The sequence below is a fragment of the Geotrypetes seraphini genome, chromosome 6 (assembly GCF_902459505.1).
Source record: "Geotrypetes seraphini chromosome 6, aGeoSer1.1, whole genome shotgun sequence".
NCBI lineage: Eukaryota > Metazoa > Chordata > Amphibia > Gymnophiona > Dermophiidae > Geotrypetes > Geotrypetes seraphini.
This window is the reverse complement of record NC_047089.1, coordinates 116,442,161-116,458,289: the sequence shown is the minus strand read 5'-3', so window position 1 is coordinate 116,458,289 and position 16,129 is coordinate 116,442,161. Positions and strand designations below refer to the sequence as shown.

Below are 16,129 nucleotides of genomic sequence, written 5' to 3'. Positions count from 1 at the left end.
AAATACAATAAAGAGAGACTGTACATACGACGAATTAAAGAGTATAGCAGTGTACATCTGATAATACCGGCATTAATAATAGTAACAACAGTTTGTATGCTGCAAGACCAAGAAGTGCCGTGCTGCTTACAAAGAATTAGAAATGTTACATGAATTGAATGGAGTATTCATAGTTAGTGATTAGGAGTTAGGTTAACAGTTTACAAGTTCGGGTATGTGATGGAGTTACGGGAGGGGCTGATGTCCTGGTTCGTTTCCTAGGTATTTCGAGAACAGGTAAGTTTTTAGGTGTTTCCTAAATTCTTCATAGTTGTTTGTGTGTGCAATTAGTTTTTCTAAGTCTTTACCCCATAAGGCTGCTTGATACGATAGCAGTTGTTGGTGGTATCTCTTATATTTGCACCCTCTAGTCGGTGGGGAGACAAATTTCAGGTGTGTTTTTCTTTCATGTCTGTTGGTTGGGAATGAGAAGAGGTCTGTAATGTATTTAGGGGCTAGACCATTTAATACCTTGAAGCAGAGACATCCTAGCTTGAATTTCGTGCGTGCCCCCATCGGCAGCCAGTGTAGGAAGGGGTTATGTGGTCGGACTTCTTCAGCCCGAAGATCATCCTGACTGCTGCGTTTTGTATCAGTTGTAGTCTTTGCATTTGCTTCTGGGGGATTGTCAGGTGGGTGATGTTGCAATAATCCAGGTGGCTTAATATTAGGGATTGTACTAGAATTCTGAAAGCCGAGGTGTGGAAGTACGCCTTAATGGACCTAAGTTTCCAGAGAGTGAAAAATCCTCTTTTGATTAGGGAGTCTATATGGTCTTTCATTGTTAGGCCTTGGTCTAATATTACTCCTAGGACCTTCATTGTTGATTGAATGGGGTAGTTGAGATTGTTAATGTGTAATGATTTTGTCGTGTTATTTGCGTGTGGCAAGGCTATAAAGAATTTAGTTTTATCTGAATTGAGCTTCAGTTTGAAATCTTTGGTCCATTGTTCCATCATGTTCAGCGCTTCTGATGCTGTGGGGTTGATTTCGGAGGGAGATGCAGTAAACGGGATAATGATTGTGAAGTCGTCGGCATAACTAAATACTTTTATGCCTCGCTGGGTCAGCTGCGTACCTAGTGAAGCTATATAGACGTTGAAGAGTAGTGGGGATAGTGGGGACCCCTGTGGGACACCTGATGGGTTTCTCCATATTTTAGAGAGATTGCGATTGAAGCGAACTTGATAGGTGCGGGTCGTGAGGAATCCTCGGAACCAGTCCAGCACCTCGCCTCCAATGCCGATTGCGTCTAAGCATTGTAGTAATTTTTTGTGATCCACCAAGTCGAAGGCCGAGCTCAGGTCGAATTGCATGACTAAGGCTTTATGGCCCTTGCTGAATAAGTTATGTAGGTATTCTAAGATCGCTGCAATCACTGTCTCGGTACTAAACAGAGGTCTGAAGCCAGACTGGGTTTCATGTAGCAGCGAGAACTGATCTAGGTAGTCCGTCAATTGAGTTTGTACCAGACCTTCCATTATTTTTACGAAAAATGGGATGGATGCTACTGGTCTATAGTTGGTTGCTGATGTTAGGGGTAGTTTACGATTTTTTGGAATTGGGGTGATTATAATGTGACCATTTTTTGATAGGAATTTTCCGTTTTTGAGATTATTGAACATATGATTCCATAGTGTTATTTTAAAGTCTAATGGGGCTGTTTTCATTATGTTGGGGGGACAGGGATCTAGGATGCAGTTTGATTTAGTATATTTGTTGTAGAGTTTTATGAAGTTGTTCCATTCTAGTTCCTGAAAGGAGTTCCAAAACATGTCCACTGGTGTTTCATTTTCATGTGTGTTGGCTATTTGCTGTTCATCTGTGTTGTTTGTTGGGCAGTTGTTCCTTAGGTTCCCAATTTTTGAGTCAAAGTGTTGTGCTAGATCGTCTGCTGTTGGAAGTTTTATGTCGTGGGTGGATTGACTGTGGCGTGTGGTGTTGAATAAATTTTTAACTAGATTGAACAATTCATGAGTGTTGATTCCTTTTGAACTTGTGTTGGATATATATATTTTGGATGAGTAGAATGTTTTCCTTTTTTCTTTTATCAGTTGTTTGTATTCCTTTATATTTGATCTCCAATTGTTCCTGTCAGATGTTTCACCTGATTTGTTCCAGATCCTTTCTAGTCGTCGTATTGATTGTTTCATTTTTAGTAGTTCGGAGTCGAACCAGTTGTTATATTTATTTGAGCGGTTTGTTCTGTTTCGTTTAGGAGCTATTTTGTCTAAGATGGTTGTGCTTGTTTTTGACCACTGTTCCCAGAATTCACCCTCTTCGTTTGTCTCCTCTCGCGCTTTGTATTGGGCCCAGTATTCCTCTGGGTTGATGTGGCCCCTTGTGAGATGTTCTTTTTTTTAATCTTTGGGGGAGTTTTTTCTTTTGGTTGGTTCCAGATTAAATTAAAGTAGTAGGTAAAATGATCGGACCAGATGTCGTGATTCCAGATGCCGTTCGACATGGAAATAGTGGGATTTAGGATTTCTTTTGAGGACATAGCTACCAAATCTAGCTGGTGGCCTTTTTCATGGGTTTGTGTGGATGAAGGGAGGATGAAGTTGAGTGAGGATAGGAAGTTTTTGAAATCTTTTGTTTCGGGATTGTCCTTGTTCTCTAAATGTAGGTTCACGTCTCCTGCTATAATATTGTAAGACGGAGTGATTGAGTTGTGTAGGATGAATTCATAGAAGTCTTCTCTGGCCTTTGACCAGCATTTTGGCGGAACATAAATTAGTATACAGGAGAGGTACTCTTCTAGGTCCTTATTGCTAATTTTGCATGCTAGCGTTTCTAATTGGTTGGTTATCTTGGTGTCTATTAATTCAAGTTCGATAGGGTATATCGAGTGGCCATGGCCATAGTACCAAAAGCTCCCTTTAATGTGATATTAGGAAGGGACTGGCCAGGGTTAGGTGAATACCTTGAGGAGAAACAGGGCCTAGTTAATACCTGTTCCCAGGGTCCACCACCGGACGAACCAGAACAGGAATTAGGACAGGTTTTTCCTTTTAAGAAGGAAGCCTTCCGAAAGTATACCCTGAAGAGCACCCGCAGCTCCAGAGCCCAGAAAAGGCGACAACTGCAACAAAGAGTCAAACCCAGAAAGAAGCAGCTGAAAACTGAGCGATTCCGTGGTTACCCCAGGAAGTAAGGGAAACGTTCCCCACCTTCCCGGCAGAGCAGAGGTCGGATAGCTCATTGAAGGAAGCTTGGCAGCAGGCTTCAGCGCCTAGTCAGGGGGAGGTTATTATGAGAGTTAAGAGGGGGCTCTTATATAGAGAAAGTCCAGGAGAAGTCCCTAACGAAAGGCGTGAGCAGTTAATGATACCCAACGGGTTCCGTAGAATGATCCTACAGGCTACGCACGACCATCCGCTGGCCGGACATAAAGACACCGAGGCTACACAGAGACAGGTCACACAGAGATTCTTTTGGCCCGGGGTTCAACAGGACGTTACAAATTTTTGCAAGTCCTGTCCGGAATGCCAGAAGCTATCCTTAAATAAACCTCCCAGGGCCCCTCTCATTTCCTTGCCCAGGATAGAGGAGCCAATGGTGCGGCTGGCCATTGACATAGTGGGTCCCCTGGAAAGGACACCTAGGGGCTTCAACTTCATATTAGTAGTGATAGATGTGGCCACACGTTTTCCTTGGGCTTTTCCCTTGCGGAAGACCTCATCAGCCGCTATAATGAAAGAGCTGATGGGGTTGTTTTGTACAATGGGGTTTCCCCGGGAAGTTCTAACTGACCAGGGGAGCAATTTCCTGTCTAAGGATATGGAACGATTTTGGCAGGGCTTTGAAATAAGACCTATCAAAACCTCAGCCTACCACCCTCAGGCAAATGGAGTGATAGAGTGGTTTAACCAAACCTTGAAGCAGATGCTTAAAAAGGTGCTTCAGGGGGAAATGAAAGACTGGGACCTATTCATCCCCCTGGTGCTATTTGCAGCTAGGGAGAGGGTTCAGGACTCCTTAGGAGTCAGCCCGTTCGAGATGCTCTTTGGTAGGTGTCCGAGAGGAATTCTAGATATGATAAAGGAAGGATGGGAAGTTCCGACAGAGACTGAGAACGACATACCTCGCTCGTTTAAGAAGTAGGTTGGCTCAAGTTGCCAAATTAGGCAGAGAAAATTTGGAATGGCAAAAAGCATATTACGACCAGAAGGCCAAAAATAGTCAGCTGCAAGTGAGAGAACACGTGTTGATTCTCGTGCCCTCAGATCCTCACAAGTTTTTAGCACAGTGGAAGGGGCAAGCCACTGTCACCACCCGAATAAATGAGGTGGATTATAGGGTTAAAGACGATAAGGGTAGGGTACAAACTTATCATATTAACCTTTTGAAGCCCTGAAAGGATCGTGGAGTGTTGTCCTTACTGGCCCAACAATGCCAGGAGGACGATTTAAGGCCCCAAGTATCAGAATTAAAACAAAGAGGAGGTCAACTTAGGAATAGAGTTGGACCGGGGACCGGCACGGCAGTTGAAGGATCTAGTGAATATCTTTAAGGATGTCTTCTCAGTGGTACCAGGGCACACGCAGGTGGTGACCCATGACATAGTGACGACCCCGGGAAAAGTGGTGCGGGTTAAACCGTATCGTCTTTCAGAGGGAAAAAAGAAACTGGTTCAACACTTAGTAGAGGAGATGCTAGCCCTAGGGTAATTGAACCCTCTATAAACCCGTGGTGCAGCCCAATAATGATAGTGCCCAAGGCCGATGGTACACCCCGGTTTTGTATCGATTTCCGACAACTCAACGAAGTGTCACAGTTCGACGCTTTCCAATGCCCAGAGTGGATGAGCTATTAGATCGCCTAGGTCAGGCTCAATTCATCACTACGCTAGATCTTACGAAAAGATATTGGCAGATCCCGCTCACTGATAGTGCCAAACCCAAGACTGCTTTCAGTACTCCCAAGGGCCTGTACCAGTTTACAAGGATGCCATTTGGACTTCATGGTGCTGCTGCTAGTTGCCAACGTGGAATCAATGAGGTTCTACACGAACACCATGAATAAGCGGAAGCGTATTTAGATGATATAGTGATTTACTCCCCCTCGGGGCAGAAGCACTTAGAGCAGGTGTCAACAGTTGTTGGCTCCCTAAAGAATGCAGGGTTTACTATTATTCCAAAAAAATGCTTTCTGGGACAAAAGGAAGTGAAGTATCTAGGCTATGTGGTAGGACGAGGGCAAATAAGACTGCTAGTAGACAAAGTCCAATGTATACAGTCCTACCCTCAGCCCACTTCCAAGAAACAACTGAGAGCATTTTTGGGGTTTATTGGATATTATAGGAGGATCATACCATACTTCGCCTCCAGAGCAGTGACCCTCACGGACATGTTGAAGAAAGAGAAGCCTGACACACTGCAGTGGGAAGCCAGAAGTAAGGAGGCCCTAGAGGACTTTAAGGAAAGTTTATATGCTCAGCCGGTATTAGCCGCCATAGACTTTGGGAAACCACTGATCCTTCAGACAGATGCCTCAGGTAGTGGGTTAGATGCCGTCCTTAGCCAAGAGACCCAAGGAATTGAGCATCCCCTACTATATCTCAGCCGGAAGCTCCACCCTAATGAGAAAAATTATGCAACAGTGGAACTTGAATGCCTGGCAGCAAAGTGGGCCATGGAGACTCTGGGGCATTATTTGGCAGAGCGCGAATTTACTTTAATTACTGACAACGCAGCCCTCAAGTGACTCCACACAATGCGCAACAATAATGCCAGATTAACACGCTGGTATTTAGCTCTTCAGGCCTTCAGATTCAAAGTAATCCATAGGCCAGGAAAGCTAAATACAAATGTAGACGTTCTTTCTAGACACCCCAGAAGAAACAGAAGCCTCAGACTAGGCAGACTTTAAGGGAGGGGGTATGTAACATTTCCGTTCCCTGAGACGATCATGTCAGAGTAAAACCCAATACTAAATCCTTTGACCGAGACCAGGGACTGACTGAGGATGATCAGCCAGGAGATCCTGAAAGCAGAGCTGCCTATCCTGAGCCATCTGAGCCTGAGCAGGAGCTAGAATACAGATTAGCTCCACATCTTAGTAAAAAACTCAGCTCCCTTAGATTTAATCAGGCTCCCAGTTGCATTCTGCCCAGCAACCCGGGGGGGGGGGGGGAGCCAGAGAGCCAGAAAGTTAGGAACACAGACACCTAGAACAGAGAGTGGCACAAACACTCTTAAACAGCTCTCCAAGTCAGTAAGGGAGGCTGCACATGAGGACCTGACAGAGAAGGTTCTCCGGGCTAGGCAAAGGCCAGACCTCACACAGGAGCCTATGGAGTGGGAGGATTCCATAGCTCAAGAGTCAGTAGAGCAGCTGGATGCCCCAGAAAGCATGGACACAGCTGAAGAGAATGTGCCTGAAGCTGAAAACGTAGAAGATATGGATGTGAGCTTGGCAGTCTCTCACTAAGGACTGGAGGTACTGGTCTCTATAAGGATATAGTTGTGAAGACTGTTTGCTGAAAAACTATTTTGTTCTTGTGTGTAAAAGTTTTGGTTCTACTGCAAAGCCAAGCTCAGAGCAGTGCTGCAGTAGTATTCAGCATTGATTATGTTGCTGCACTCCAGCTGTGCAAAAGCCAGGAGAAACTGAAGGAAGTTTTCTTTTGGGCTTGTGGAGCAGTTTCCCTGTTTCCTGTTCAACTTTAAGGAACTTACAGAATTGGGGTAGGATCCCCGAAGAGCTAAGGGTTGAGATTCTGCGGGAGTTTGTTAAAGCCATTTAAGAAAGGGGAACCAGCAATTCTGTTACCCAACAGTGGAAAGGACTGGAGAAGTGCCATTGCTGGAAATAGCAAAAGTCTGCAGTACTGTATTTTTTTTTCCTTTTCATTTTTGAAGTTTACTTTGTAATGCAGTATATAAATGCATGGTGAAGAAACAGGACTATATGCTTGAAAGTCCAGGACTCAAGGATAGTCTTGAGGACTTTTCCTTATTGGGACTAGTTTTTTTTTTTTACTCTTTCTTGTGGGATGTATGGTTCAGAGCTGGGTGAAGCTAATAGAACCTTATTGTGGACTCCTATGAACTTCCTGGTATTATTTTTGGTTTTCTATTTTGGCCTTTTTGGTAACAAATTAAACTTTGGACATTTTGATTTGACTTGGCTCTTGCTGTTGTTTATTGTAGTGAAGCCCAAAGTATTGGGACATCAGTAAGGTCTTCCTCATTGGGAGCCATGTCAGGGTCGTGCTGCCGCCTGTCGGTGGTCCTCCACAAGCTTTCTGGGACTCCGGCAGGTGACATATGCCTTTTACCCATGATATGTTCATCCATGCAGTTAGCCAATCAAACTAGCCCTTATCCTCTACCTTAAATTGTTCCCAATTCTGCAATGCCTTGTCCAGAGATGTTTTATGTGCTTGCTGGTCAGAGAAGGAGTCAGGAATATAAGTGCAACACTCCTGTCCAATGATGGGGCTTGTACCCCTCTGGGGCACAAGGTGATAATCAAGTTCCATCCTATTTTGAAGAGCTACAATGCATGTTTGTCTGAGCTCTAGTGAAAGAGATTGAGTAACTGCTGTTGTTTCATTACTCATAGTTTCAATAAGGGTGGATAATTGTTTTACAATTTGGACTAACCTACCTACTCTATAAGCAGGTAGGAGGATCATACCAAACCTTTCCCCTTCAGAAATGAGAGGAGTGTATCTTTTTGGTCGGGTAGGAGGCAATTCAGAAAGGATTCTCACATGGGGTAATAGGAACCTGATATAGCAAAACACTCGCAAACCGGTGCACTAGTAAACCAAGGTACCACTGTAATAGCAATGAGATGAACTACTAATAGTGTCTCTAGTCCTTGATTTCCTTACAGGAACAATAGATATGCTCAGGTAATCAGGTGTTAGCAATGGATGCTGGTTTAATGTCTTACGTGTACCAACGGTCTATACCCTTTTAATTTCACTGCATAAGGGAACACCACTTCCACTTGGAAAGGTCCATAAAAGTATGGCTGAGTCCATATATTTCTTGTATGTAACCTCTTATACACTCAGTGATCCTGGTGGAACCTGTAAAATGGAAGTACTTGATCCACGCTACTCGGAGTCCGTCGCGATTGGATCTCTGCTATAGCGATCTGTAATGCTACAACATAATCAGAAAATAAAACATCATTAGTACAGTTCCCAGGTTTCACAAAAGCAAGGGGCATCCTTCTTCCAGTGGCAATTTGGAAAGGAGTCAAAGCAAATCTTGGTATATGCCTATTGCGCACTACATAGAGTGCTGCTGGCAGATATTTCAGCCAGTCTTTAGACTTCGATAACGCAGTTTTTATTAAATCATTCAATTTTTCAACAAAACTATTTGATTCAGGATGGTAAACTGTTATAAATTTGTGCTTAATAGTGAATTTGCCAATTCTTGTAATAATGCATTTTTGAAGTGGCTGGCATTATCTGTGGCTATCTCATAAGGAATTCCATGTCTTGGAATAATTTCATTTAAGAATACTTTTGCCACTTCTCCCGCTGTCTCTTTTCTACAGGGGTAGGCTTCAATCCAGCCCGAAAAAGGAGAAACACAAAGTAAAAGATACCTCTTACCTTTACATGGTATAATCATGTCTGTAAAATCCATATGCCACTTCTGAAAAGGTCCCTGCGGGTTAGGTAGAGTGCCTGGTGCGACACAAGTACCCCTAGGATTAGTTTTAACACATACAGTCTGCCTTACTAATTTTCCTAAATTAGGATGCCAGATCTGCTGTTACAATTGGCTAATCAAAGTAGCTGCACTTTCATGTAAGGCATTGTGCATTTATTGGATCATTATCACCAGAGGTACCTGTGCCATACATGGCAAACCTGACGAGTTATACCATATACCTTCTATACACTTACACTAAGTTTTTTCATTGCTGAATTTCTTCCTCTGTTACGCCATCTAGGAGCAGTCGCCTATTCTCTTCTTGTTCTTTTGTAATCTTGCTCCTAGCTCTAGTCTGCACTAGCATTATGCCCTGTTGCTCCACAGCTCATTTTACTGCTAGATCTGTCAGATTATGCATATACTAGTGTTAAAGCTCGTTATATTAACGGGTGCTAGAAAGCCTTTCCCTCTCCCCCTCCAGTTCCTCCCTGACTGTCTCTCCGTGGCCCCTTTCTGTCTCCCCTCCCCCAAGCAAAGCTGTCCTGCCTCCCAATACACCCCTCCCCCCAAAGCAGCTACTTTTCCCTCTCCCCCTCCAGTTCCTCCCTGACTGTCTCTCCGTGGCCCCCCTTCTGTCTTCCCCCCCAAGTAAAGCTGTCTGCCTCCCAGCACATCCCTCCCCCAGAGCAGCCCCCTTTCCCTCTCCCCCTATTTTGAGATTTTTTACCTGCATGGGACACCTGCAGCACCGGCACCATACCCTCCAGCCGTTCCTCTGAGTGAAACTGCCACCGCCGCTCAAACTCCAGCGAAACTGCCACCACCTGTTCAAACTTATTCACGTGCCGCTCGCCTACACGCTGTTGAGGCTGCCGCACACCGTCCCCGCGGTCTGGCTGGCACCCTTAGTCCCTTGCCGCCCCCTTCCTTTCCCGTGGTCCCGCGGGCAGAGCAAATCAGGGCCGTAGAAGGCCTCAAAGCAGCGTGTTTAGAGTGCTGCGGCCGCTGCTGGAATCAGGACGTTTGTCGGGGCCGCGGGAAGAGAAGAGGGGCGGCGGCAAGGGACTAAGGGAGCCGGCCAGACCGCGGGAAGGGAGGGTCGGATGGGAGGCTGAACAGGGGCTCAGGTGTGCCGGGGTGGGGGTGGGGGGGTGAAGACGCCACCGCTGAAGACGAACATTCTTACGGGGGGGGACCCTAAGCGCACATGCGCACTCCTGCGGCTACAGACATACGGGGACAGGCAGGCAGGCCTTCAAGGGGGGGACAGGTCTTCAAGGAGGAGGGATAGGCCTTCAAGGGGGGAATAGTCAGGCAGGCCTTCAAGGGGGGGACAGGCTTTCAAAGGGGGGGCAAACCTTCAAGGGGGGACAGGCCTACAAGGGGGACAGACAGGCAGGCCTTCAAGGGGGGATAGGCCTTCAAGGGGATTAGGCAGGCAGGTCTTCAAGGGGGGGTGGGCCTTCAAGGGGGGGACAGGCAGACATGCCTTCAAAGGGGGGACAGGCTTTCAAAGGGGGAACAGGCCTTCAAGGGGGACAGACTGGCAGGCCTTCAAGGGGGGACAGGCCTTCAAGGGGGGGATAGGCCTTCAAGGGGATCAGGCAGGCAGGCCTTCAAGGGGGGACAGGTCTTCAAGGGAGAGGGATAGGCCTTCAAGGGGGGGACAGGCAGGCAGGCCTTCAAGAGGGGGCAGGCCTTCAAGGGAGGACAGGCCTTCAAGGGGGATAGACAGGCAGGCCTTCAAGGGGGGACAGGCGTTCAAGGGGGGGATAGGCCTTCAAGGGAGACAGGCAGGCAGGCCTTCAAGGGGGGGACAGGCCTTCAGGGGTGGGATGCAGACCTTTAAGGGGGGACAGGCCTTCAGGGGAGGGGGGGCCTGGTGTAGAAGTACACGGAGGGAAGGGGGGGGTTCAAAGAGACACGTATATACCGGACTTTGGGTGGGAAGAAATAATGGGTCTGAAAATAGAGGAGAGGGAGAGAGATGATGGACCATGGTTTTTAGGGAGGGAAGGAACAGAAAGAGAGAGAAGTTGGACACAAGGGATGGTATGGAGGGGGGATAGAGATACTGGATAGGAGGGTAGTTGGGAAAAGAAAGGGAGAGATGGTGGTCCCTGGGGTGGTGGGGAAGGAGGGAGAGATGCTGGATGAAAGGGTAGTTAAGAAAAGATGGATCTGTGGAGGGCGACGAAAAAAGGAAAGATGCCAGACCTCCTGGGGAGGGAAGGGAAATGGGGAGTTCAGAGATGGCAGATGGATGGTTAGCATGCAGAAAGAAGGAAGAAGGAGACCCTGGCAAGCAAGTTATCAGAAGACAACCAGAGCCTTGGACCAACAAGATTTGAAAAATAACCAGATAACAAAAGGTAGAAAAACTAATTTTATTTTCTGTTTTGAGATTACAATATGTCAGATTTGAAATGTGTATCCTGCCAGAGCTGGTGTTAGACCGCAAACGTGAGCTAGGATTTAACAGAGAGAGGATAAGTCCTTTTTGTTTCTTTATTTTATTTACACCACAGCGCCAGTGTGGTTAGTTGAAGCCAAAGGGGGTGAAAAAGCTATGAAATAAACCCACCAGAATGTTTGAAAAAAATACCCAATTGGGCAGGAAAGTCGAATCGAAAAACCAATTCAATAGGCTGAATCGAATCGAATTTTTCCCCCCCCCCCCTGAATCGGGCAGCACTAGTTTGCGCTACTGTCTTAGACTTTAGGACCTGGGATTGGGTAGAGATGGCATCCTCAGTACTTTATAATGCAAGTGAAACGAGGATTTGGTCAGACTTTTGAAGGGTCTGCAGAAGAAAAATATTGTATAGGCCAGGGACATGAGACAGCAGGAAACGGGAACTTTTCTTCCTTCTATTTTTGTGAATGGCAAGGCTGAGGATGTCAGAGAGTTCAGTTAAAATATGTGCTTTATAAGAAAATATAATAATGTGTTTTAGAAAGTTTATAAGCATTGCTGGCCTACCCGGTGAGGTGTTCCTAATGGTGGTGGCAGCATGTCAATGTGTTGAGAGGAAGAGGTGGTCTGGGAAATTCTGCTGAGCAAACTCCGGGCCCATTTCCACCCCCTAGTTAGTCCATTCCACTCAACTGGTTCACACACTGAGTGGGTCTTTGGGTGTTGTAACTGGGTAGTTTTTTTGGGATCTCTTCCAGTGGTTTGTCAGTATCTCCTTGTGGTCCAAGGAAGGAAACTTTGTTAACCTTAGCATTGACCTTCAGAATATGTTTGTAACAGCGCTGTTTGTGTGGCATTAGGCTATGTTCAGAATATGTTTGTAACAGCGCTGTTTGTGTGGCATTAGGCTATGTAGTGATCGAAAGAAAAAAACAGACCTTTGCACATTTTTGCACTATATGGTGGGTGTATGAGGAGATTCACATTTCCTGCACAGCTAAGTCCTTGTGAAGATACCTTGTTCTTTCTGTATTTGACATCTAGCAAGGTCTCTGTTTGGAAGGAAAGATCTAAGCTTAAAAATGAAGTGGCCAGAAGTTATGGTAAAAGCAGATAGCGTTGCTGGTTTTAAGAAAGGTTTGGACAAATTCCTGGAGGTAAAGTCCATAGTATGTTATTAAGACATGGGGGAAGTGTCTGCTTGCCTTGGATCAGTAGCATGGAATGTTGCTACTATTTGGGTTTTGACCAGGCACTAGTGACCTGGATTGGTTACCATGAGAATGGGCTACTGGACATGATGGACCATTGGTCTGACCCAGTTAGGCTATTCTTATGTTATGTTCTCATCTGTAGGGGCCTTTGTTTTCACTTCTTATTTTAATGTATTTTTTTCTGGGAACTTAGGTGTTTTTTTATAATGGGAATAAAAATGGAAGAGAATTAATGTGTGTGTGTGTGTGTGGGGTGGGGGGGGGGGGGGTAACTAATTTCTTCAGTTAAATAATTCAATCCACCTCAACCAGACATAGGAGAACTCACGCACCATTCACACACCCTCCAACCAAAATAGTCAAAAGAAAAAAAACTGTTCGACAACCTCATAACACTCGACCCCCAACTCTACAACCTATTGACCTCAATCACAGACTACAAAACCTTCAAAAAAGAAATAAAAACCCTTCTATTCAAAAAATACATAAAACCGAACTAACAAAATCAGAACTGTCCCAAGCATCACCTGCAACTACTCCATATGTACTTCTGATGTCATGACAATTCAGACATAATTTATGTTATGTTTGGAATAATGGTTACATATATGAGGTTCAATAAAAGAAAATTTTCACTGCCTGTTTCTATTCTGACGTTTCATGGTTATTACAAAAAATATTTTTTTACATGGGGGGGTGTCAAAAAATGATGGGCCCCGGGTGCCACATACCCTAAGTATGCCACTGTCTGATGGTAAACAATAAGTTCTCCACTCAGTGCTGTCAGCATCCCTATCATATGTCGTGATAGCAAATGCTACTCGGTACAAATACAAAAAACAAAGTTTGGAAAAATTGCAACAACTTGTGTGAAAAATGTAGTAACATGAGCATGTAGATGCTTCTGCTCACACAACATATAACCGCCCGAAAAGATTAGAATAAGATTTACTTACTCTGGTGAAATATTTTTAATTCACTTTCCCAGTCAAAATGACAAGCACTAAAGCCAGCGTGTTTGTCGTCTCTTTGAGGGCGTTCCATTTCAATTGAGACGCCATTTTAATATTTGCTATCCATCATGACTGAAGTGATCTATAGCTGTGATTGGTTCTTTTTGTGAGCATCCTATTTAAATATAGGTATCAGTTAGAGAATCGGGTAGCCGCTGAGCTTATCGCGGCAAGGGATCTCCCTGCTATGATAAGTTTAGCGGCAACCTGTCCCCACCCCCCCGTGAAGACTACTGGCAGGAGAGATGCCCAATCCTTCCTGCTGGAACACCCTCTCCATGAAGTGCTCTTCACTGGCAGGAGGGATACCTAGTCCCTCCTGCCAGACAACTCCTTGCCGGTCTGCCCAGCCCATTCCCCGGACCCCCCTCTAACCTTTCTTGATGGCCAGTTGGCTGGGTCCTCCTGGCAATCTACGAGGGGGGAGTTCCGGCAGGAGGAATGGGGCATCCCTCCTGCCACAATCCTTAGGGGGTGCTGGGCTGGAGAGACTGGGCATCCCTCCTGCAATGATCGGGGAGTGCCGGGCAGGAGTGACTGGGCATCCCTTCTGCCGTGATTGTTAGGGGAGGTTTGCCAGGCAGGAGAGATTTGGCATACCTCCTGCCGCAATCGTGCCTTGCAGGGCAGCAGGGAGATCCCTTTCCGCAATAAGCTCAGCAGCCAAGTCTACTTACAATGTAGAAATAGTAGTTATCTGGATACAGGTGAAGCTCTCTGTCCTTTTCAAAAAGACGCCTCAGCCCCACCACTCCACCGCTTAAAGTATTTCATATCGCGGGAAGCATATTGTGGTGCTTCATCATTGGCTAGTCAATTTTTGAAAAAAGTTTTGTAAAGTTTTCTTTTTGCTTTAATTCTAATTATTTTCCCATTGAATGAATATATTTCAAATTTTAATTATTCACTTATTTTTTTTGGAAAATAAATAAATAGTACTATTTATTTATTTTCCAAAAAAAATAAGTGAATAATTAAAATTTGAAATATATTCATTCAATGGGAAAATAATTAGAATTAAAGCAAAAAGAAAACTTTACAAAACTTTTTTCAAATATTGACTAGCCAATGATGAAGCACCACAATATGCTTCCCGCGATATGAAATACTTTAAGCGGTGGAGTGGTGGGGCTGAGGCGTCTTTTTGAAAAGGACAGAGAGCTTCACCTGTATCCAGATAACTACTATTTCCATATTATTTAAGGTTTTGACTGGATACACAACATAGAACAAAACTTTTTGCCACATTTTGCATACTTACAATGTAGGCCAGCAAAATGCTGGCCTACATTGTACGTATCTCCCGCTGGCCTAGGGAGATGCTATCTCCAGCTGCCTAGGTCCACCAAATGTTACTTCTGGGCCAAACCACATCCAAGCCTGGCCTTAGGCAAGCTTAGGCAGGCTTGCGCACCTTCCTAGACTCCCGGAGGCACCTCTAATGTAGGCGACCTGCCTCTTGAGGTTTTTTTTAAGGAAACGTGCATCCCGGCTGACTGGTTAGGCAGCAGTTGGCCACCTACAATCGGGACGCTGTTTATAGAATCCAGGCCTAAATGTAAATATCATCAAACTTGATTAATATGCAAAATGTTTCCCCTGTGTATTGGAGTACAGCCTTAAAATTTTCCTATTCATAATTGTCAAATTTCTTATTTAGCTGATGAGCCCGATTCACGTAGCTGGTTGGACCAGCATGTGGTTCCTCAATACTGGACAGGCAGAGCACACAGACTCTATCACAGTTTACATCTCCACTCCAATGTAGCAACTATTTGGTAAGAAATATATTAAATATCATTTAATTTCATTTACTTTAGGACTTTATTTACTAACTTAGTAAAACAGTGGCATTATTTGTAGCTTTGCCTCTAGCAGTAGTACTGTTCCAAGAGACTACCATCTTGTTGGTACCATTTTTAAAAGTGGAATCTATGGGTGACTGAAGATTGTGTCTGATCACCTCTAGACACCAGCAATGGGGTGCAGCATTTCAACAAGCGATCTGGGAAATAAAAGGGTCTTTTTTAACAAGTGATCAGAACAGGTGGAGGGAAGTCTATTGTTGGAAATTGACCAGACTTTCTAAGTTGCTCTCAGGGAGAAAAATAACACTGCCTCTTGATGCATTAACTTCAGTGCCTTCAATTTCACAATTCAGAAAACAGTTGAAAGTTTTTAATATTTGATTTAGAATTTTAAGTGCTTTATGAGATTTTTTGATTCTGATTTTATTCTTTAGAAGTTGATTTATTAATTGTGATTTTGTTTGATTTGGCATGCACTTGTTACTCACCAAGAACTGTAGATGGAATCAGTTATACAAATTATAAATAACTTCTGGAATTATTCAGCTTGTGAAATTTAAGCTGTAGTGTTCAGTTTGCTGCTTTGCATAATTAATGCTTTCATGTCCATATTTCTCCCACGCCACAACCTGTATTTCTCAGTATGTACCCAGTATGTACAATACCTCTATTCCCAGTACGTACAATGCCCAGTACATACAATACCTCTGGAATCTACACCTGAGGGTTTTGTAACTCTTCCAGCCTTAGACTGTAGGGAACTGAAAACAATTTTCCAGTCCCTCCCCCAGTGGACATATCCTGTGACACACCTCTGTAGTTTTATTTCGTTTACTACAGCCTTAACTGTAGTGGGTTTTCTCTTCTGCTCTTATTTTCCTTTTTTTTCTAAGTTCTAGTTAAATGATTTTTGGCGTGGGTCTTGCCCTAGTGCTGCGGATTTACCCTGAGTGGATATCCTTCGGCGGGAGATCACAGACTTTCTGATAGTCTGCTTCTGGGGGTTACCTGT

General features: G+C 44.6%; 1 protein-coding gene across 4 annotated transcripts in view; it reads left to right on the top strand.

Moving 5' to 3' along the window:
• TUBGCP5 (tubulin gamma complex associated protein 5) overlaps window positions 1–16,129 on the top strand; it is a 1,496,334-nt gene that overhangs the window by 383,659 nt on the left and 1,096,546 nt on the right. For all 4 annotated transcript variants that reach the window (XM_033947661.1, XM_033947658.1, XM_033947659.1 and 1 more), the window contains one exon: window positions 14,970–15,087. In XM_033947661.1, the coding sequence (XP_033803552.1) occupies window positions 14,970–15,087 (118 nt within the window). The remainder of the gene's footprint in view (window positions 1–14,969; window positions 15,088–16,129) is intronic.